General features: G+C 45.7%; 1 protein-coding gene and 1 long non-coding RNA gene across 5 annotated transcripts; one reads left to right on the plus strand and one right to left on the minus strand.

Annotated features, from left to right (window-relative positions):
* Positions 1 to 193: 193 nt before the first annotated feature.
* LOC121663883 lies at positions 194 to 8090 on the minus strand. Of its 3 annotated transcripts, none has more exons than XR_006015789.1 (9): positions 8003 to 8090; positions 7192 to 7932; positions 3763 to 4929; positions 3401 to 3521; positions 3237 to 3278; positions 3018 to 3142; positions 2814 to 2893; positions 2046 to 2736; positions 194 to 1967 (listed from the first exon to the last, which is right to left on the minus strand). It is a non-coding gene; the product is annotated as an uncharacterized LOC121663883 (long non-coding RNA). The 3 variants fall into 3 exon arrangements; XR_006015790.1 differs by lacking the exon at positions 8003 to 8090 and adding an exon at positions 6774 to 6839 and having other exon boundaries at positions 7192 to 7283; XR_006015791.1 differs by lacking the exon at positions 8003 to 8090 and having other exon boundaries at positions 3763 to 3825; positions 7192 to 7279.
* On the plus strand, positions 8053 to 23031 carry MAJIN (membrane anchored junction protein). 2 transcript variants are annotated; one of them, XM_042026611.1, is made up of 10 exons: positions 8053 to 8153; positions 10024 to 10069; positions 11316 to 11391; positions 13891 to 14016; positions 15315 to 15346; positions 16073 to 16227; positions 18687 to 18741; positions 21540 to 21612; positions 21719 to 21863; positions 22676 to 23031. In XM_042026611.1, exons 1-10 carry the CDS (start codon positions 8053 to 8055, stop codon positions 22719 to 22721), a joined length of 855 nt encoding a protein of 284 aa, XP_041882545.1. In that variant the 3' UTR covers positions 22722 to 23031. The 2 variants fall into 2 exon arrangements, with proteins under 2 accessions (XP_041882545.1, XP_041882546.1); XM_042026612.1 differs by having other exon boundaries at positions 16118 to 16227.
* The last annotated feature ends 359 nt before the right edge of the window (positions 23032 to 23390 follow it).

Consider the following 23390-nt stretch of genomic DNA (forward strand, 5'->3'; position numbering starts at 1 on the left):
ATCTGCTTTTGTAGGGCTTGTGGGGCTTTTGCACTCACTTCCTTCTCCAGGGCAGTTCCCACAAACAAAGAATGACTGAATTTCTGCAGACTGTCACTCGGCAATCCAGGGAAACACACGTCCAAAAGGGAAACACACGTCCAAAAGGGAAACACACGTCCAAAAGGGAAACACACGTCCAAAAGGGAAACACTTTCCTTTGAGCCCTTTATTTCAAGGGGTCTCCTTTTTACTGAGCATCCAGTGAGAACAGTGCCCAGTTGTGGCTGTTATTATTTCTCTGCTTTTGCTGCGTGGCAATATTGTGCTGGAGCTCTGCAGAACACGCACTGCAGCCCTTGTCTCACTGGGGCACACCGAATTGACAAAAAAAAGGCACAAAGATGAAACTCCTAAAGCAGCAGCAGCCCCAAGTCACTGAGCTGCTGCTTCCCAACACCAACACTCTGTGTCTCAGCAAACACTTCCAACACACGAGCCAAGGCCACAGGGGAGTGAAAAGCCCAGAGCCTGCGGGCAGGACAAGCACTCCATTGATCAGTAACAAACCAACACAGCTCAGCTGGATGGTGCACTTAAGACTGGACCTGGAAGCATCAGGAAAAGCCATTGGAACACAAGCTCAGCAGCACAGAATCCCATTTGTCACCAGCTGATGAGATGGGAGGCTCTGTGTGGGACATGTTGTGCATTCAGCTTCAACAATGCCACAGCAGCGCTGAAAAACTTCTGCTTTTAACAGTTGGAGAGGATTTTCTCAATGGAAGTGAAGCTGTCATTAACAGAGGAACAGCACATGATGCACAGCATAACCTGCAATAAAAAGCTTTTGCTTTCCAGCATATAAACATCCAGGTTACCGGACTTTAGCTCATATCAACGAATCTGATGATAGATTTTTTTTAAATTTTTCTTGGAACTAAAAAAGTAAAATCTTCCATAAAAGGATAAAGCACAAAAATACTCTCTCAGTAAGTCTCAGGAAGCCATTTAATACCTTCCATGTCCTAGGAACAACTAGGCAAAACACTTGGAAAGTGTGAGCAGTAGAAATGTTGACCATTGAATGTTTGGCAGCCGTGTGCTCCAGCCCCTGGGAGGGGCTTGTCCCCCACTCCACACCAGTCCTGCAGCTCCCCAGCTATTTCTTCTTCTTCTTTGGGGGCTCATCCTCAGAGCTGCTGCTGCTGCTACTGGAGGAGCTCGGATCCGAGCCGAAGTCGGAGGAGGAGGAAGAGCTGCTGGAGGAGGGGGAGGGGGAGGAGGAGGGGGAGGAGGAGGAGGAGGAGCTGTCCTCACTGTCACTGTCCTCGGAGGAGGTAGAGGAGTCCTGGCTGTCAGAGGAGGAGTCGCTGGCTGAGCTGTCACTGCTGCTGCTGCTGGAACTGGTCACACTTTTGGACGTGGGAGAGAACAAAGAGCTGAGCACAGCCCTGCCAGAGCCCACGGCACCGTGTTCTCTGCTCTGCTGGAATTATCCAAAGATCAATTCGTTGCCTTGAAAATTTCCAGGCCTCACCACCTAAGATGAATTCCTGTGCCCTCCCTCCCTTTCCCACTCCTGGATGAGTGGATTTTGGCCATTTGAGCAACGGCAGAGTGGCCCCAGGGCATGACATAGCCCAGCAGGACTGCAGAGAGGGGCAGAGAGGGAAAGCTGGCCAGGATCTCGTTCCTAGCCCTGAGCAGGGGCTTTACTGGCCTGACTGTCCTGTACTACCCGAGCTCTGGGGACAATGAACCTGGCTCAGTCCCTGCCTCACCACGGCCACCGTGAAATTCTGGCACTGCAAGAGTCAGGGGAGGTTTCAGCAATGATTTCAGCAAGGTCAGAGCTGTCCCCAGTAAAAGCTGTTCTTGGACTACTCCTGGCAGAAAGCTTCATTGCAAAGTCCCTTAAAACTTCTGGAGGGCCACAGGGGCAGCAGGCTCACTTCACTTTGATTTCTGCTATCTGGCTTTACCTCCTAAAAATAAAGACAAAGAAAAATGCTGTAACATAGGCAGCATTTACACTTGCCCTACAAACACAAACAGTGACTCACCTTCTTGCAGGAACCCCCTCACCAGGTGTGGGGCGCTCTGCCACGGATTTAATCCATCTGCATCTGAAAGAAAGTGATGACAAAAGTCAAAGGGCTGCATGAGAACTTAACAGCCCCAGCCATCCTGTGTCCATCTAGGAATACCATCTAGATGCCAAACTACACCCTATATTACAAATTTCAAGTCCCGGGGCCTTGTTCTATTATACCTATAGGCGAGACTGCAGCAGGGCAGAGCAGCTCCAGGCCATACCCATGCAGTGACACAGCAGATGACAAATGAGGGGATGCAACAAGGAGAGAGAACTCTCAGTGAGAAGCATGACTGCAAGCACAGCTAAGGGCTAAGGCAAAAGACCTGCGACACAAGATGCCCAAACACAGAACGCACAATAGACAAGTGACACAACATGCACTGGGACTGCTCTGCCCTGCGCACCTCAGCATTGTGATTAAATGTGAGACTTTCGCTTTATGTGGCCTAAGTGGCCGCTTCTTGGGTATCCCCATCTCCAAAGCTGACTCAAAACTCCCTCCTGGCAAGTCCTGACCCAACACCCCGCTTTCATTCCCTCTGTGGGTCATAGCCCTCAACTTATCTCTCGGACATCTGGGGATGTGAATCTGCCTTGGGCCGCCTCTCGCTATCCAGGAAGTTCCTGCCATCGCCACGCTGGTGTGTCTCAGTCAGCTACAATAAAGAAAACCAAACATCAGTACAGGAACTTAGTGGCACATCGGTCAAACCCCAACAATTCTGCTACTCACCGTCTCCTAAGAGGGCCCAGGTCCTCGGGCTGCACGCTCTGGCCATACTCCGAGGCTGACACCATCATCGCAGGGTATACCTGGGTCGAGTGGAGATAAGGTGTTGTGGCACTGCTGGAACTTGAGTGGACCCTCGCTCCTCCTCCCTCCCTCCCCGACTTGCCACAACTCCTTGGCTGTTGCCGAAGGCTACCCGGATGGTACCTCCAAAAGGAAAGTGTAACAACTTCATTGCAGAGTCCTGTAATACTTCCAGAGGGCTTACGAGGGCAGCAAACTGGGACCATCAGCCAGTCGGCGAGGAGATTCAGCATAAAAAAGTGGACCCCCTATAACACATAAATGACAATGGATGCTTAGAACTGCACCAGAAATTGATAACTGAGCAATAACCACTCATTCTGTCCACCAGTCACCGCTTACCTCACTCACTTGACCTTGGCTGCTGAGATCCAGCTTTACCTCCTAGGAGTAAAGACAAGGAGCAATGCTGTAACATAGCCACTATTTACACCTCCCCTGAAAAGCCGAATGATGACCCACCTTCCCGGGCAAGACGGGGCAAAACAAAAAGGAAAGGCATGTACCCACATAGGGTCCAAAGGCATCACATTAGTGTGGCAGTTTTCATCTGAAACGCTTGACCGTGACCTCTTTCCGCAAGGGTCTCTGTCATATTGGAATAGTGGTTTGAATGCTGCAGACCACCTGTAAAATACAGAAAAACCAAAGGATGCTTACAGTTTTATCACTAATAAAACAACTCTGGTAGCATTTACTTCAGTGCTGGAATCAATACTTGTCTTGGCCACTAGTACTCAGCTGGCTCACAGTCTCCCCTGTGCCGAGACCTGGCCATGCTGAGCACTTCACATCTTCAAAATGAAACGAAGAGCCAAACATAGAGCCAAAAGTCAGGCCATCGCTCAGAGGTCAGGTGCCAACTCACCTGGTCGCTATGCTCCTCTGGCCTCCTCCATTTGTGCCAGGTTTACATCCTATCCCTCTGCCTCTGCAAAAAAATTATTTGTCAAAGTCACTCAGACACACAGGGAAAGCTTAACCTTTCCCAAGTTCTCATTTGTCAAAGCAAACTGCCTAGGATCTGACAACGGCATACATTAAGACGAACAGCTAGAAAACTGCGAGACGCCGCCGTACCGCCAAACCTCACACGGACTGGCCACAGTTGCTGTGTCCGAGGTGTGACTTGGGTGGCTAAGCAAAGCTAAAGCTTACCTGTAAAGTCTTCTTTCTATTCCACCTACTCCCCACTCTATTCCACAGGGCAGAGCAGTTCCAGGCTAAACACAAACAACACGTTATGCTACAAACAGCATAACACAAGAATGATAAAAAAAGCTCCCAGGGAGAAGACTGACAGCGAAGACTGAGACAATGCCAACAGAGATGACCGATGGTGTGGCAACAATGGACAGAGGAGGCTCTAAGGAGCAGAAAACACGACTGTAACAGAGTGACCTGTTAGAAGAACAGCCGGTCACAATGATCAAGACAGCTGCGAGACAATGCTACATTCAGAATGCTCCTCATATCCTTACAAGCCCCAGGACATTACAACTCACAGGTGGAAAGGATAGATAGCAATACAGCCAGGGACAAGGACACAAAAGGCATCCGACTCTACGCTTCTGAGATGCGATTCCAAGATGCGGCCAAGCCTGCCAGTAAAAGAACAAACGAACATCATGCTGAGAAGCGCAAACACTCAAGAACCTAGAAATGACGAACAATGCTTGCAATAAGGTCCTCGAGGGGAGAAGGCAGAGATAGGTGATCCAAAGGATCCCGAAGACACGCTAGACAACACGACACAGGCTGGAACTGCTCTGCACTGCACACCCTACGGTTGCAATCAAAAGTAGAGCCGCTACCTGTAGCGGTCCTAAGAGGCCCCTTAGAGGACATCCTTTACCCCTGCACTAATTATTAAATCTCTCCCAGGAATTTCCACCTGGCTACCCTGCTATCATCCCATCTCCAAGTCAAAGCCCTCGACTTATCTTTCGGATGAGTGGCAACATGAATCCACTTTGGATGCAAAATGAGTCCTCCACAGCCATCTCTAAAGATCCCGTGATAGCCTCTTAGTCAGCTAAGATGAAGAAAACCAAAATCAATGCACAAGTTTAGTGGCACATGGGCCCAGTACCAGCAACTCAGCTACTTCCCCTCTCCTAAGTGCACCCAGGTCCTAAGTACACCCTGGCTTCATCTCAAGTCAAAAGCTGTGGCCATTATTTCAATAGACACCTGAGTTAGCAAAGGACAAAGTTATATGGTGTTTCTGTGAGCATAGTAGATGCATTTATGTGCTTTAAGACATGTAAATGCATCTACTGTGCTTAAGGAAAAGCCTCAGGGGGCCCCAAATGGATACCTTTTTCTACCATGCGGCCTTCAAAAGCCCTCTCAGTGCTTCCTAAACCGGCTACCCTACTCACATTCACTCTCCTAGACACAATCCACAATTTACCTATTGGAAACCTGGATTACAGATGTCATCTTTGACTTGGGGCAGGTCCCTTTTGTGCTACAATGAATACACTGAAAAAATTTGCAATTTCATACTTGATGCAACCAGAAGTTACAACACTTCTAAAAAAAAAAACCCAAAACACCCCAAAATTACAGAAGCACCTTACCATCCCTGAATGCTCAGGCCAAAACCATGAGCTTAAATAGCCCCTGTGTTCAATGCTATCTTCTTCGTGATGTCTTCAAAGCCTCTGTTACTTTAGAGGCCAAAAGCATCCACCGAAAAAAAATGCTGAGATAAGCCAAAACATCCCCTCTATCGAAATAAGAGGAAAGCCCTTACTCCCATCCAGCCTAGGGAGGGAATAAACCCCTTTAGCAAAGGCTGAGGTTAATATACCCCTGGCCGGGCCCGCCTCTCATTCCCATGATGCCTGGGAAAAGGGAGGAGTTAATTACCACAAGGTGTAAAAGCTCTCAAAGGCGCTACAGCCGCTTGGCTGCTCTGACTTAAATTCAAGGTGAGTAAAGGGCTGGAGAGAGAAAAAAACTCTACAGAGAAATGATCATACTCTCTTTTTTGCTAAAGCTGTACTGAGTAAAAGGGCAGGGACTGGGTAAGAAATAAAAATTTGTATTTTGGCAGCATAGATAGATAAGTGAGATAATTAGTTGTTAGTTTGCATAATTATTAGAGTACAGCTGCAAGAAACAATGCAACAATTTTCTTAGAGAAGGGGAATGGAACCAATTTTTCTCCTTGTTTATTCCTATCAATGGAATATTGAGCACAAGAATGCAGTGTATAAAATGTATTGGTCCTCTTGGATGTGAAAACGTTGGAAAGACAGACATACATCATTAAAGGTGGCCGTGGGTTAGACTCTGTGAACTACATCTGCAAGCCTTCCCCCCCTCAGCATTTTCTCTAGTATGGCTAAGAGAGGGAGGTACATAGACTGTTCCAGGCACAATCAGAGGACATCAGGAAGCACAATAGTGGTAAGACCTCTAATTAAAAAAAAAAAAAATTGAATTGTATCTCCAGCTTTTGAGGTCACTTTATCTGGCAGTAGTGCAGGATTCCTGAGGGTGCTGTTCTACTGTTCTAGAACCAACTTAGAGCCTCCCATCTGCTATCGAAGAGCAGCTCAAACAGGACACAGCCCTTCTTGCTGAGATGCACCTCAGAATGCTGGGCTCGTCATTATTAGTGAAGGCTAGAGTCATTAGCGAAGCTGTGTTTTCCACCAGGTTATCTGCTAGAACATCATTTCTGCATAGTTACTGATGTCTTGCTTGTGCATAAAATTGATTTACTTCCTGACTCCCTAAGCTTATTTTGCTTTTTTAAAACAAAAAACCAGTGAAAATCAATTTAAAATTGTTCTGCAGCTGCTGAATTATTCTCTGTATCGTGTCTTTAGCAATACTGAGGGGCGCCATCGTGCAGCTGCTTACAGGAATTGGACTTCATCTCACTGACTGGATGGTGAAGGATGCTGTATCAGTCCCTGGATATCAACACTGTGGGAAAAGGGAAGATCTTTTAGTGCTAGTCTTTCTTAAAGAGATGTAGTATATAAAATGTTCCGGCTATAAAGGGAGGACAACAGGGGCTGCAGAAGAAGTGGAACAGGGAGCTGTGTGGCTCAGAAAGGGAAAAGAAAGAGAAGCTGTAGCAGCTAAGGATCGACCCCTAGCCCCTCTCGCAGCAGGTCTAACGTCTCCTGGAGCCTCTGGCTCATCTGAGATGCCACCTCAGCAGTCTAGACCCGGGCAACTCCAGCACCCGCCACCAGCACGTCCTGCCCCGCTACCCCTCAGAGGAAAGGGGCTGCAGAGCCCCATGGCTTTGGGCCATGTCCTTCCCCCTCACCTGCAGCTGGGCTTGGCTGCAGTAGGCTGGGCTCGCCTTGGTTCGGCTCCATTCGGCTCGGTTCGGCTGTGCTCGGCTGAGCGCCATTCGGCTCCGCTCGGCACCGCCCAGTCCGCAGCCCCGGTCCGGCCCCGCCCGAGGCGAGGGCTTGGTGGGCGCGGCGGGGCCGGTGGTCGTGGAGCGGAGCGTGGCCGGTAGGAGCCGGAGCTATCCGGAGGCCTTTCAGGCCGCCCCCGAGCCTAGGAAGGCGGCGGCATCTCGCGTCTGGCAGGCCAGACACCGGACCGGCATCCGCAGCGAGGTCTGATCTTGCCCCAGCGGGCCTGGGCTCTCCACCTCACCCCGGGAGCAGCCGGGCAGTGCCCGGCCGCGGGGCAGCGGAAAGGTGCGGCGGGGGTGGGGAGAAACGAGTTCTCGCGGGCCAGACTCGCGGGCGTTGCGGGGATCCGCGGCAGCGAGGTCTCTCTCGCAGCCGGTGCCGATCGCGGGCCCCACAGGGCTCTGCAGGAGGGGGGGGGGGGGGGGGGGTTGGGGGGGGGGGGGGGAGATAGTTTGCATTAGTTTTGCCGGTCGAGCTCCGGGGACCTCGGCAGAGATAGTTCCAGGGCTGTGCAGCTGAAGACGAGGTGGCCGTCTGTTCCAGGTCTGTCCTCGGATCCTGCTCAAAAACACCTCGCTATTGGAAGGAACACTCAGATCAGGCGTTTGCTGACTAGTAAGAGTTCTCGCTGCAGATGTCCTCTGGAAGAAAAACTGCGTGTAAACTTTTCATATGACAGAACGAGACATAACGAGGGTTATAGGAATTAACCTTTGTCTCTCTTGCTTTCCTAGTCCCGGCATTCAGGGAGAGAGAGAGAGATGTCGTTGAAACCATTCGCCTATCCGTTGCCCGAAACAAGATTTCTTCATGCTGGCAGGCTTGTGTACAAATTTAAAATCCGGTATGGCAACTTCAGCAGGTACGTGTATTAAAGCCAGGAAGTCAGCCTGCAGTTTTTTGACTGCATGTGGCAGTGAGTTGATACAAGACCTTAAATTCATACCTTGGGGGCTACTCATTTCCTGCCTATCTTTCACTGACCAACAAAGTGGCCGTTTAAAAGCTGCTGCTGCACTTCTACGTGCTGGGTAATTTGAGCTGTAGCAAACGCTCCTGTTTCACTACCTTGTGGGAATTTTGTGCTGTTTGGTGTAAAAAGAGTCACTTTTTACAGATAGCATTTTGAAATTCTGTAAGCTTTTGAGAAACTTTAGAGCCTTTGTAATGTTTTAATGCTGTCTGGCAACTGAGCATCACGTGGCAGCTTGCTCTGCAGTGGAGTGAGGGAGAGAACTGGAAGGGTAAAAGTGTAAAAGTAAAACTTACGGGTTAAGATAAAGACAATTCATTCAATGAGTAAAGCGAAAGACACATATGTAAGTGAAGGAGAATAACGAGTTTAGTTTATTCACTGCCTCCCGTGGGTAGGCAGGTGTTTAATCTTCAGAAAAGCGGGGCTCTGTCACGCGTAACGGTTGCTTGGGAAAAAACCCGCCACGGCGTTTCCCCCGTATTGTTCTTCCTTGTGTTTTATTCCCTAACACAACATCCTAGGGTCCGGAATATCCCTTGAGTTGGTTGGTGTTAGCCGTACCATCCTCGTTCTCTCCCAGCTTTGTGCGCACTCCCAGCCTGCTCACTGGTGGGATGCATGAGGAGCAGAAAAGCCTTTGATGCTGGATAAGTACTGCTCAGCAGTAACTAAAAGTATCCATGCGTTCTCAACACCGTTTTCAGCACAAATCCAAAACACAAGCACATGCAAGCTGCTACATAGGCTTAAAAGAAAACCATGTCCTCTTCTTCAGTCCCTCTCATGCCTTTGATCCCAGCCCAACCAGTGAATCCCCTGCAGTCAGAGAGCAGGTCTGACATCCTTGTCATTAGTGCCTTGCCTTCTTCCATTCTTTCCGCCCTCATTTCCTTGCCACCATGGCAGTATCCTTTCCAGAATGGTGCTTTTGTTTCCCTGATGATTCATGACCACAGCATAAGCCTTGGGTGGGTGGTATATGTCCTTCTGCTTTGACGCTGAGTAATTCCTTTCATCGAGTCGTTCCTTACAGAGCCAGGAGAGAACCTTTTCGAAGAGGGACTTCTTGTGTCTGTCCGTGTTCTGGCCCCTGAATTGTGATCATGGCTGCCTGCCAGACTGTAGACCAGAGAATACTTGCATGCCAGGATTCCTTGTACTCTATTTACTTATTTCCGAGTGACCTTTATGTAATTTGTTTGCTTTTTAATAGGTTCAGATTTTCTTTAAGACCTTCTCTCTCCCTGTGTGTTTGATTATTGGCTGATACCTGGCAGCAAACAGCTTCTGAGAAGATGGCTTCCAGAAGCTGTAGTTGGTATTTGGGAACAGTTTGAGGTAGGCGGTACACAACTCCCAGCATCGCAGGGCCTAGCTCCGGTGCTGTGAAAGGCCATTTCTCTGCAGGCTTGCACAGAAGGGGATTAACAGACGTGCTGCTAGTTCCTCCTTTCAGTCCCTGAAGCAGAATGTCAAAAAAACTGTCCTGAGGGTTACTGAGGATTGATTGAAGAGATCTGATCTCTTATCCGTTGTATCCTCAGGCACAAAGAACACAAGCGGGTAGAAAGTTCACAAGGAACAATCCTTGTGGATGAAGGATGTTTAAGAGTAATAGATTAGGAATTTACCTGCCTGCTAAGTACTTTTTCCTGTTCAGTGGGAATTATGTTTTGTTGCTCTTTAAACTCTTGCATGAAATGTAGCTTCATTGCATTTTGACTGGGATGGTTCAAACTCTCTCTTTGTTTCACAGCCCTCCTAACCTCAATCTCACTGAAAGTGCTGCCAAGGAGTCAGAGGTAGGAGCTGAGGCAGGTCCTTAAATGGGTGTTAGGCTGAACAAATCATATGCTTATGGGACTGAGAATGTCATTTCGAGTGTGAGTAATGGGGAGCTTCCCTGGAGAGTCTGAGGGTGAAAAAAAGAAAAATTACATAAATGAAAAATGTTCTTCGACAGGCAAAATTTAATGTAGAAGAGTCATGCTTTTATTTGAAATATTCCAAAGAAGCTACTGACCGTTGAAATTGCACAAATGGAAACTCCTGTTTGCTGAGCTAGTTGCACCCAGGTCCTGTCTAGATTCCTCTTCAGAGTCATTCTTGCAGGAGCTCTTTCCCAGGCTTTCAGTCTCAACCTCAAACCTGACTGTCACTTTCAAGTTGTCAGGCTTGACTAGCTGTAAAACCCTCTTGGTTTTTTAGGTGAGCTGGCTTGATGGAGGCAAATCTAATGCTAAATTGCATGTGCTCTCCTTGCAACTCTCCGTGGAACCAATGGGTGTTCTTTTAATGATGCCATTGCTTTGTGTCCAAGCACAAACCGACGGTCAAAATTGATGAGTTCCATTGTTGTTGTCTTCCTGAGACGGAAGAAAGCCCCTGCCATTACTGAGAAATTGAGATCAATATACTGCCTGCTTAAAAATGCCCCTTCCTATGACTTAGTTTTTAAAAACGTTCCGAGTACAGTAATAGCACAAAAAATATTAGTGAAGAAGATATGCTGATTTTAAGTGATATGAAGAATTACAGGGGTTTTTTTCACTTTTGAAAATATTGAAAGGTATTACTAGAAAGTTTTGTGTTTGTAGAGGAGGAGTTCGTTGGGGCTTAACTGCAGTTCCCTAGTAACTGATTTGGGTCAATATTCAGAGAAAGAGGAATATGTTTATTTTCAAAACAGGTAAATGCTATGTGTGTTTTGCTGGGGAAAAAAAGTTACTTTTTAAACTTAAAACTTACTAAATTTAAAAGCACACCTCCACTTCCCATAGTAATTCTTCTATGTTAGTTCAAGATTAAGATACTCATTCACCTGAATTTCTATGAGTCTGTCAGTGCAGTGCACTTTGAAATGATGGGAGGGAGCGGGGCAAAGAAGGGGAGGAGGAAAAGCAGAATATCTAGAACCTGGTCTTCCGTGATTCATGCAAGCTGTAAAGTAATGTTAATTTTTTCCCAAGCCTTGAAAGCATACTTGATGGTGGAATTGTGACTATGTTTTTAACAGTTTTCCTTTGTTTATTTTTTTGCCCTCTCCAGGAAGTGATTCGAGTAATCCTTGGAAATCTTGATGATTTGCATCCATTTTCTACGGACCACTTCACCATCTTTCCGTGTATCCTTTCTTTCCTACTCGTAAAAGATTCAATGGCTTGTATCTCTTGGGCATTGCATAATTCAACATTTATGTGTAGGAGTGTGCAGATCTTTAGCTGGAGTAGGAATACTTCGATCTTTGTGGTTTGACGTTGGCTGAAAGTATTGGGAACACCTGAGGTGTTACTTTCACCAGAGAACTGATGTGACAAGAGTGTTTTGCGGTGTTTTCGTCCAAATGCCCCTGCGTTCCAAATGAGGTTTAGCCAGAGCAAATCAAGGTGTATATAAAGTGCCAGGAAGCCCACCTCATGCGCTCGCAAGCGCACTCAGTGCATCGTTCCCAAAGGTTCGTGGAACGCAATATGCTCCTTCCAGGCCCAGCAATGCTGGCCCATGGGCAGGGAAACTCACAGTGCTGTTCTTGTGAGGTCCCTCAAAGGTTAAACCATGGTGAGCCTTTGGGGATGGAGGGTGGGAGCGAGTGTGAGTCTGTGCTCGTGTTTCCACAGAGATGGCTGGGAGAAGCCAAAAGCACCTCACATAGTGAGCTTTACAAGGAGCAGTGGTTGAGCTGGGATAATTGGAAGTCCAGACAGACTTTTGAACGCGCAAAGCCTGCAGGACTGTCACCCAGTTATCCTGGTCCCCTCTTAGCGTACATCTTTGAAGCCTAGAAACAAATGTGAAGCAAATGTCATCTGCATAGTATTCACCTTACCGTGCTCACCCCCCTCGCTCCTGTGGGACCGGTCAGCGGATCTTTTCCGTCTTCCCTAAAGTTTGCAGAGGCATTGAGCTGCCATCAGTCTGGCCCGCTGTCCGCAGACAGCACTGTAAAAGCTCTGTGCGATTGCACGGCATAATCGTACAGAAGCTGATACTCGAATATTGGCATGCACAGGTTTTGAGGAGTGTAGTTTCCTGGGATTTCACTTTTGATATGTAAGTGCTGAGGCATTTGAGATTGGATTATTCTAGCTAGCAGCCGTACTACAGGCTCCTCTGCTTTCTAGGTGTTTTTTCATCAGAATGCACGAAGACTGGCCTTCATTTTTTTTTTCTCCTGGCTTGCGCAACTGCAAAGAATTTAGCTGCATCTGCTATGTATTCTGCAGAGTATTAATTTAAATTGACAATAATTTGATTAAAGAAATTGTGACCATTAATATTTCTGTTGCAGTTGCTGTAGTGTAATGGGTTAAGAAGTTACTCTCCTGGGGCTCCTGTGGAAGAGAAAAGTAACTCAGTTAAATGTTAGGGTTTTCCAGTCCTAAAGGTGTGTCAGCTTTTGGATCAGATCTGGCATCACCTCCCGTGATTCTGAGTGCCCAGGGGTAATGAACACCTCCTGTCTTAGAAGACTGCATTATGCCGCCTAATAGCAGGCAGGAATGAGGCCATCCTCTTTCTCTGTCCAAAGCAGGTACATACGACAGCAACTTAGTCCTGTTGCTGTCAAGAAGAGAGGGTAGCCGAGAGCATCATTATACGGGAGACACCCAACCCAACCGACATTATTGGTTTGCTTCTCTAAAGCTCAGCCAGTTTTGCCTGTGCGTTGAGGAATGTTTGGTTCGCAAACTTGTATTTCTAGAACTTGCAAGTCCATCCAGATGCTCAGCTAGCGCTGGGCCTGGTAGAGAACTGTGAGCTCAGAGGTCTGGCACGAGAAGTCGTCTTGCAGTTGGTGTCTCGGGCTCCTCTCTGTAGAGTGGCTCTTTGTTAATCACCAGCTAGGAGTCCTTCAAGCCAAAAACCAGGCAATTTCATTCCTTAAAGGAACTGATTGTATCAATGTTTCATCATCTTCTGTCCCTGGGGTGTTAGTTTCTGCTAGCAAATGTAGACTAACGGTATTTGTTTCACCTGTTTCTCCCTGAGATCAGAGGTGTGTGGGGAGACTTAAGTCCAGCACCGTTTGTTCTTCCAGGCAGAAGCTCCTGGATGTCAGAACTGCACCCGCATAAAGGAATGGCTGTAACTTATCTGTCAGTTACCTTTTTTCCCCCATTTTGAACTGTGAAGTAAATTTAATGATGCTGCTTCTACAAATCCCAATCCTTTTCCATTTTAAAATAAAATTTTAATATAACTCCCTTTTAATTAGGAAGACTTCTGAGGGTTTTTTGTATTTATAGGTTTGGAAGAGCCTGACATGTTTTTTTGCAGGAGGGTGTCAAGACTGAGAGCAAACACAGTTAAGGGAACGCTATTAATACAGGTGACTGATGGGGCGGTGTCACCTGGATAAGTGTTTCCTGTAGTGCGTTACTGGTGCAGTTTCACAAGTTCATAGTAACAAGGCCGTATTTGCTTCCTTGTGCGCATGTGTAGTGTGCTGTGACTTTTGAAGCTTTAAAAGACATTGTCAGGACTTGTGCTCCTTTGAAATGTTTGTGTTGTGTTTTTAAGTCTTGCCATTCTTCTCAGATTTGAGTAAATGGGAGCGAGTATCAAAGGTGAAATTCAAACATGAGAATGTCCATCTTGTGCCTTATCTTGCCATTCTTCTCAGATTTGAGTAAATGGGAGCAAGTATCAAAGATGAAATTCAAACATGAGAATGTCCATCTTGTGCCTTATCCCTACATTTGCACGTTGTATCTAGAATTGAACTCATTTCAGCAAAACTTCTCTTGCGGTAAGTCGCCGTGGTTATGTTTGGGTAATTTCTGGAAACATCTATGTCTTGCTTTTCTCTTTTCCTTCGCCTACTGTACCTGAATCAGAGAGAGCAAAACCGCATGTGGTGTGACTGTACAGGGAGTTTGAAATAGAGCATAACAGGGTGCTCTTTATTGTCTCGTATTGCTTTTCCCTGAATTTTCCTTTGTCTTTCCAACCACTGCTGACTCTTTAGCTGGTATTTTTGTGAAGCGTTGCCCAGTGGTTCCCAACCTTCATTTTTTAATGTCAGTCACTGGGCTGGAGCTGGCACTGTATATGGAACGCATGGTTTTCTTCCTTGTGCTTGACTACATTTGTTGATGTCGAACATCACACTCTTCATTGCTATTTTCCTAAAGAAAGAATGGATTTTTATAAAAAAATAATGATAGTAATTGTGGTAATAATGTCCTTTGTATAATTAGAAAACATTTTCACCTCCATAGTGTCTCGTTTTCCAGGTTTTCTGTGAATTCCTTGAACAACCTCAGGCCACAGCTAAGGCCTCTGGGGGACTCTTCATTTAAACTCCCCTGTTGTGAAAACTGAGTATTCTTACTATTTCCTGTTCTGATTATCAGGCTCTGAAAAAAGTTACTGGTTTTTTTTATGACTGCTTAGCAGGTAACCTGATCTTTATAAAATGGCCAACTAGTAATTTCTTAGTTTCGCCTATTTGTTTTCCCTATCAAACATCCCATGTTTGGATGTAAAATCTTATAACCGTGGAGAGTTTGCTCACTTCCCTGTATACCTGCTTCAGTATTTAATTGCCCTCTCCAGATAGTACAGCATTGCTATTCTAAAATTAGGAATATGTAAGGCACTGTTACTTTCAGACTTGATGTGTCAAGTTTCTGTTGGTGAGGACTTTTCTTCAGGGAAATAGGTGTGAATCCCATACATCCTATAGCTGGCCAGTATTCTCTAGAGGCTGTGTTCCAGATGTCTTTGCATCTTCCATCTGGTGCCCAAAGCACGGCGAGACGCTAACTGTTTGTTGGGCCCTTCTCTTCTGAAGACACCTTTGACGTCTTCAAGACGAGCAACTGTCCCATCCCATTGATACCTGGTGTTCATAGCCAGGAATTCTGGTTCGGAAAGAGCTGTATTTGAAGGTTTTCTATTTCAGTGTATCATATTCAGGTCCAGACTGTTTCACAGTAGTTTATCTTGCTCCCAGAAGAGGAAGTGCAGTGCAAAAATGTATTCTTCAGTTGGTTAAAGAAAGTCCAGTCTAAATATTCACCAAATTTTATACCTCTGTTGCAGGTAAAGAAGTAAACAAGGGCAGCGATGAGCTTGTAAGTTGTGCATTTGGTTTTGTTTTGTTGTTTAATTTATATTCTAACTATTCTTGAGGAGCAGAACACATGTTTTTTGGCAATGCTAGAGTTCTCCTATCTCTAGCAGTTAGTCAGTGTAAAGTGGCACTGAATTCTCACCTAGAACCATCCAAGGGGAGAGAGGTTCTTCTGGCAGTTCTGCTGGGCTTGGAATGCAGTCCTGTATCAGGACCCGAGAGGACCCTGCTGCTTTCAGTTCCATGAATTTTGTGCGAGCCTGACTGAGTGAGCTGTCCAGTGTTTTCTTCACTGGAAAAGTCTGTGAGGTTGATATTGCTGAGTAATTAAGTAGTTCCCTAGGTACTGTGTATGTCATAAACAGCAAAGTTAAGCTTATTTGAGAAGTTTTTGTGTAATGAGAGCTCAGGGTAGGTTTATTTTCAACGTGGTAAGTGTCTGAAGATGGAGCGAATTAATGAAGAATAATTCAAATCCAAATTCCCCCAAGGAATTTTTCTACCTCTGCATTCCTGCTCCTTACATTCCTTGGCGGTCCTCCAAAAATGGAGGAAATAGGATGTCCTAGAAAGAAATATTTTGTTTAAAACTGTTGAGCATAATTCTCTGGCTGGCCTCCCAGTGCTTATTTTAGTCCTGAATCCTTTTTTGGCTTTCAGTGTATAAGCAGAAACAAGTCTTGCAAAATATGAATGTATATTAATTATGAATTTTGTTCTGAAATAGAGAAGTCAAAATCAGTTATCAGTACCAAATTTGCAATGTTTGAAGGTCAAGAGAAGAAATGAAATGTCAGAAAGTACCGCAGTGGAAGAAGCAGTGAAGAGGAGAAGAGTGGAAGTCAGAGCTGAGACCTCATGGCCACAGCCATGTGTGGACAGGTCAGTTGACTCCAAAGGAGTATGCCAGGACACATATTAATGTTTTTAATGTCTCTTGTACCTTCCTCATATTTAATTTCTGTGCAATCCTTTGCCCCATTTTTCTTCTTCCTTCTCTTCCGTAGGTAACAGAATGTAAGCATCATTGTTCATATTGGGAAAGAAGTGGTCCCGTGCTTTCCAAGTTCCCATACCATTGACCAGAGCTCTGCCTGTTTAACTCCACTGTGTTCCTGTCCCTTTTAAGTCACAGTGAGGTCATACCTCAGCGGCCAGATAGAGCAGTGCACTAGCTGGCACACCTGAGCCTGGGACAGCAAGGGAAGAACTGAAACAAGTTTTCCACCTGCTTCCCAGGATGCTCCATTGAGCCAGCTGATGAATGCTGCCCTCTTGGCTCGAGGCCGGTGGCAAAACACGTTGGAACTTGCTCTTTTTCAAGTGCTTTAAAGTCTCCCGAAATCGCACGTGTTGTGCGTACACAGGAGTATTTTTGCACAACTTCACCGTTTGTTTCTTCGGTAGCTGAACTTTTCATGGCGATTCCCAAGTAGGTCTCTGTCTCTGGATTTTACAGAATGGTTGAGGTTGGACAGGTCCTTTGATATCATAGAGTCCAACCCCTCCTGCTCAAGCAGGGTCACCCTAAGCAAGTTCCTTCAGGTCTTGAGTAGACTCTGAGGGTGGAACCAGTGCAACTGTGGGGAGCCAGTTGCAGTGTATGACCCCCGTTCTAGTCAAAAAGGTTTTTCTTGTGTTCAGATTTGATTTCATGTTTTGCAATTTGTGTCCTTTGCCTCTTGTCCTGCCAGAAGACAAGAGGGCTGAGGAGAGCCTGGCTCCCTGTTCTTCATTCCCTCCCATCAGGTGTACATTGGTAAGATCCCACCCAAGCCTTCTCCAGGCTGAACAGCCTCATCTCTGAGCCTTTCCACTTAGAAAAAATTCCCCAATCCCATCATCGTGTTTGCATCGTGGCCCTTTGCTGGGTTCACTCCACTGACTCCCAGTCATGTGCTGGGGTTTCCAGTCCAGACAGGGCACGCAGAGCAGCCTCAGCAGCCTTGAGCAGAGGGGAGAGATCACTGCCTGAGGGCAGTGATTTGTCAGAGCTCTGCCTAATTCAGCTCAGGGTGTTGTTGGATGCGTTCAGCATGAGGGTACAGGCTGGTTCACGGCCGACCTTGGGCTTAGTTCTTGACTACCTCTCAGAGACCCAGTTACAGGCTAGTTACAGGCTGTCAGGCTTCTTTCTTTAGAGAGTGTATTTTTTTTTTTTTTTTAAGAAGAAAATCTATACTGGTACCGAATCCTCAGGACTATGTGGCAAACAGTCCCAGATCCATCACTGGTTGGAAGTGTTTATGCGTACCTTTCCCCTACTGCGTACAGACCGTATCCAATCGTCTACCTTGTTGCCTTATTTCCTACCCAATTCCCAAATGTGTTTCATGCAGAGATTTTAACAAAGTCTGAAGCCAGTTCTTTTCCTGCTCATACAAATGTAGTCCTTTAATCCCACCCCTGGCCCCCTGGCCTGTTTCTAGTCACAGTACAGCTGTTGGAAATGAGGGAGGAATGAGCCCAGGATTCAGAATGCTTTTTGATTTCTTTTAGCCAAGATGCAAGCTGTAGATTAATAAAATACAAGGCCAAAAAGGGCTGTTTCATGGTCCAGTCTGGCAGGTCTCTCTAGGTCCTGTATATTGCCACAGCAGTTACGATTGTAACAATCTGTAGTTCTTAAGTGTATGCTTGAATTCAAAATCAAATTGGTGAGCGCTATCTTCAAGCCTTATGTAATTTTTTTTTCCAGTTGTTACACTCTTAGGCTGAAGAGCTCATTCAGGCTGAGCATCTTCCCTGCCCCAGGAAGGAGTGTGTCTGCTGTAGTGAGACCAGCTCTGTCTTCTCTTCTCTCTGGACAAGCTCTTTTGCTTCTAAAATCTCTTGGGGGATTTGGGTTTTCTTGGCGTGCTACTGAGTGTTGAGAAATCAGAATCTCCAAGTGACACTCCCAGTGATACCGATCACCCCAAGCGAAGCTAGGATGGTTTCTCTGCACGTACATCCCTTCATACTTCCCCATACAGAGTTTCCGCTGCCATTTTAATGCTCCGTGACCAAGTCTTGCCAGATTTTTCTGCGGTTCTTTGCTACCTGCCCTTGTAAACCTTTTAGGATTCACAAGCTTTCTCAGATATCTGCTCATCCCCCTTTTCATGTAACACTTTTTCTCTTTAATTGCTTGTTTGTCTTAGTAGAAAAGCAGAACGAGTGCCTATTTTCATTTTTAAGGAAGACTTTGAAACATGAGTACTAATATAGATTAAAGGTATGTATCTTGAGTAGAGGTACTAAAGTCCTGGTTTCTAGTGAAATACTTGGAGTAGCCATTTACAGGATTGCTTCCTTTTTGTGACTTTTTGTAAACTCAGTTTTTACTTACTTATCTTTAGCACTGGAGCTGACGGTGTTCACCACATGAGTAAACCAGAGCATGGATTTAAAAAGGTAAGCAAGAGGATATTCAGAAACAGACACCACCACCTATTTAGTCCTGGACCCTTACAGTGGCAAGCATGAAAATCCCTGCAGGTCATTTGTCCCCTTTTTCCCTGCTTCACCCTCATAATTTTTGATATTTTTGACTCCTCACCAGACTTAGCAAATGGATGAGTTGTATTTTTTTGAGGCGACACAAACTTAGTTCTGACTGTTGAGCCACAAGCTCAGGGGTAAGCTCAGCCCCTGAGAGCTGAGCCTGAGGGATGCCCTGCCTTTTCTCCAGTACTCCAGTCCTCTGTCATCTCAGATGCCCCTTTATGGAGAACTCCACAAAGGGCCAGCAGTGGGTGCTGGCATCTTGCCACTGGCTTTGCTGTGACCATGTGCCACTCCCCACCAGTGTCCTTCTGTTTGCTGATGGCCATGCAGGCATCACCCTGTTCCTGAAACAGTGCCATGCCTTTTCTCGCTATAGCACCAGAAGGCAGATTCATGACAGGATTGTTCCAGAGGGATTGGCTGTTGCTCTCTAAAGCCACTGTTTCTCCAAAAACCTTGTTAGGAGGAGAAGATTCTTTCTCTTTTAGCCCACGGGCTCTGAGGCTGCCCTGACAGAGCTGCTCTTAGAGACGCCCTAATGCCTGTGTCCTCCTGGCTCTTGCGCATCCGCCCATGTGCACTTCATCTGTTTCCTGGATGCTCGTTCTAAATTTAATTGAAATCCCTGCCATGCTACCACCTTCCTGGCCTGTTCCCCCTCTCTTAACTCTTTGGAAGAGAGTTTTTTTCCGAGGAGGCAAACACCTTTCTCTTGGGTTTGCCCACAAAGGAAGCCCAAAATTTTCTTTCAGAACAGGGTTTTTTGACAGGTTTGTCGGATTTTCAGGATAGGAAGAAGACTACCTGGTAACTCATTGGGAGCATGCAGTAAAGAATAACTTCTCTAAAACAAGCAGATTTATTTGTCTCTAAAACTTTTATCATCCCCCCCCCGCTTACATTTGCAGGTGTCTGCACATGCCCTCTCTGGCTTCGTTTCTCAGGTACTTGAAACACTCTGTTGGTGAGATAAGGGTCATCTTCTGAAAGATGCTTTTTGTTATAATCAGGGTCTCCAAAATTCCTCTGTTGCTTGTACAGTTTTCAAGATATCAGAGTCCTTGAAAGCTGGAGCTCCAGGTTAGCAGGTTGGACCCTGAAAAATAATATGGCAGGTGGCAGAGATCGGTGCAAGGTCCTCTTGTGTTAACTAATATGGGAGGGCATGTCTTGAGTGCTTTCCGGGTAAACTGGAACTGTGATGCACAAATCAACTCAGCAAATAGCAACTCAGGTGAGAGGAACCTTCTCCAGAGCAGCTGCTTGTGCCATCATCATGACTTATCCTTGAAATTGCACTAGTCAAGGCGCCATTGCGCCGAGAGCGATGTCTGGACACAAACTGTTCTGTTGATGAACGCTAGATCGGGTGTCACAAATACTGTGTGAAATCATGGCCAGAATTCTTCTTCCTAACGTGCATTTTTAGAAGTTGAGAGCCAAGTACTTCCATGACATGCTTTCCATTTGGGTTTTGTTTGGTTTTTTTCTTTTAATTCGGGATGAGAAGAAAGATTAGGTTTAGGATAAAAACATGTCAGTAGCTCCTGTACTTTATCGGAGTTTTTCTAGTCGTTCTTCCAAGGCTCTTGCTCAGTTTATCAACAGTGTATGGCTTTGGTTTCAAATTCACCTGGTGTTTTATAATGCTTCTCAAGAAGGGAAGGGTCTCATTAAACAGGAATGAAATCTGTCTACATAGAACATGCGGGATTGACTTTGGGACGTGTGCACTGGATTCGGAATGAGGAGCATAGAAGTGCCACAGGCACATGACTGTTCAGTGGATGGCATTTTCAGCTGTCATCCAAATGTCTCCCAGGCCTGTGATGGTGACATCTGGTCAGGATGAATGTGGTCAAACCTGCATATCTTTCCACTTACACAGTGCATCAGTAAAAGTCAAAGAAAGAAAGAGATGCTTGGCCTGTCACTCCAGAGAATTTTCCAAACTTCGTTAATGCTCTCAGACTAAACTGCAAAAATCTCAGGCCATCAAAGGTTTGGAATTTTGTGTTCACCTGAGCTTAGCTGTGGTATTTGGGGACATGGTTTAGTGATGGCCTTGGCAGTGCTGGGTTAGCAGTTGGACTTAATCTTACAGGGTTTTTCCAACCTAAATGGTTCTGAGATTAGTGCAAGGGAAACACCATCAGGATCCGCCTTTCTTTTAGGGTTTACTCTCTTGTAGAAGCTTACCTGCTGATTTGTTGTGGTTTTATATGCTTATCTTGGTCTTTGTGGTACTTTGCTGATCACCTTCCTAATGGGTATTCCTGGCCCACCTCTTGCTTCTGGCACTTTTCATTTTTGTCTCTTCCAAGTTAAGTCTGTGTCCCAGGATTACGTCTTAGAAGGGCTAATATCCAGGGGTCTGCACTGTCCAGGGTCTATTGTTTCCCACAGCTCTTCTGTTCATGTTTTTTGAAATCTCTGCCTATTGCATAGCTACTATTAGTTCACTGTCTGGTATGCTAAAGCCTTCTAAATGAATTACAGCTTTATGTTATGTCCTGAGGAGGGAGGTGTAACAATACCTTGGTGAAGAAGGTCCTCATAGTAGCAGAAAAAAATTCTCAAATGAATCCACACAACAAAGACTGTAGACCTTGCTTTTTAATACTTTTAGGAAGCAAGCAAACAAAAATCTCTGTACAATAGAATTTAGCATTATGTAACAGTTCTTGGGTTCCTTTTCCTTTTAGAATTCCTCCAATGCAAATGGGCTTGAGTTTAGCCCGGCATCCCATACTAAAGACTGTGACCAAATGAGTTTCTGTGAGTAAGGAATTCCTGGATCCCACTGGGTTTCATTCCATTGGGTATGCAGGGAGTGTGTAGAGAAGCAAGGTTGTGGTTTTGTTCTTGCTGCTGTTTCTTACAGGGGAACCTGTGGAATTTGCCCTCGAAGAAAGAGTAGCCAGTCAGGCTGAGGGTGCAGTGCAGCTGCTGCAGCAGCAAGTGGACCAAACAGGAAAGAAAGGAAACATGAAGTCAGAAGGAAGAGGTCTTTCAAAGTTCTGGAGAAGGTACTAATCCTGCACAGATGAGCAGATGCAGTCCTGGCTCTGTCCAAGCCTGTGTCAAAGGCTGATTCTGTCAGTTCTGGGTGGTTCGCTATCATTTTGAAGGATGGAGACATCTTTTCTGTGGTTAAACCAAAGTCTCCCAAGGCAAAAAAAAAAGGGATGTCACTTTCTCGTGCTAAGGGGCAGCATTCCCACTAAATGTTCCTCTTCTGAGCTGTGTTTGGGAAAAAAACTCCTGATAAGAGAGGGTCACTGAACCTCCATCACAGCCCTTATACAAAGTGGCTTCTCTCAGCTGAGAAGTGCCAGCTAAAAGGGCCTTCCCAGATGGTCCTTCAGCCCCATGAAGGTGCATGTGACCTTTATTTGGCCACTGAGCAAATCTGGACTTTGTAACTCTGACTCCCAAAGGCACCGTTTTAAATGGAAATTGGTGTCACTGTGCAGACACCTGCTGGCTGCCCAAAGGAGTTCTCTTGTGCTGCTGAGGCTGGATCGTGTGAGTGCTGTCCATCACTGCATGGCACCAGTTGGACGTTGGCAGCTGCTGTTTGGTTGGTTGTTTCTTCGTTAGTTTTTTAGAAAATAAAACTCCTTGTTATTTGTAGTGTGTGCCATTCCTTTAATGACTGAGACCAGACCATTAGTGCACAAGTTATCCATTGTTGCCTCTATTTTTTCAGTTTCCTCCTGTATTGTTTTGTAGTGGCATTGTGTCTTTCTGTGGGATAGAAATTAGATTAGCTCTTTCCCAATTTTCAGAGAAGTATTTAAAGTCTAATGTGCTCTTTTTGTTGTTATTGTTTCCCCAGCATCATCTTTTCGCCACTACAACATCTTTTTGGTGGAAAAAACTGACCTGGAAGTACTAATTGTTGTGGAAAGGTAGATTTGTAGTATGAATGTTGGGTTGCACTGTTTCTTCTGTAATTCAGCTTTTCACGTTGCCTGTCTCAGCTATTAAATGCTTTAAATTAATTTCTACTTTGCTAATATTTTCAAAGTAACGTTCTGAAGATGTTGGGTTAGAACAACATGCTGGGGTTTTCTTCACAGCTCAGAGGGTTCAGAAGAGAGCAAGAAACTTTTAAGATTTTGATCTTTAAGGGTCATAAATTGTGAATTTCACGTTATGTGGTATTCTAATAAAACAAGCATCAGCTTGGAACTGTGTGTTATTTTAATCAGACTTACCCATGCAGAAGATACTCTTTCCCTCCAAGAAGAAGCAGAGGTTTCTAATGCAAGATGGACTCCAGTGCTATGCTTCACAGCATTAAAAAGGTCAAGATTATGGGTAATACTTTGCATTAGATATTGCCACTACACTACAACTTGGGTAATTTTTTATGCATTCACTATGTAATGGGATGAGGCTGGAATTGAAGATTTCAGACATGCCAAGTCCATGCTCAGGCAGCTTTTTGCTGCCATGATTATGCTTTTTAAATGATCTATCATTCTGGAACCACCCCCTGAACCGGGACCCCTTGAGCACATACCTGCCCAGTCTCACATGGAACACTG

The sequence above is a fragment of the Corvus kubaryi genome, unplaced genomic scaffold, assembly GCF_017639235.1.
Source record: "Corvus kubaryi isolate FWS band 111438036 unplaced genomic scaffold, C.kubaryi_AGA036_p1.0 37285, whole genome shotgun sequence".
Taxonomy (NCBI): Eukaryota; Metazoa; Chordata; class Aves; order Passeriformes; family Corvidae; genus Corvus; species Corvus kubaryi.

What these genes read in the sequence shown, in the direction of transcription:
- MAJIN (XM_042026611.1), top strand. Translation starts at nt 8,053, where the DNA reads ATGTCGTTGAAACCATTCGCCTATCCGTTGCCCGAAACAAGATTTCTT. An exon ending in CCACTTCACCATCTTTCCGT is followed by an intron (nt 11,392 to 13,890) that starts GTATCCTTTCTT and finishes CATTCTTCTCAG; the next exon opens with ATTTGAGTAAATGGGAGCAA. An exon ending in ACAAGGGCAGCGATGAGCTT is followed by an intron (nt 15,347 to 16,072) that starts GTAAGTTGTGCA and finishes GTTCTGAAATAG; the next exon opens with AGAAGTCAAAATCAGTTATC.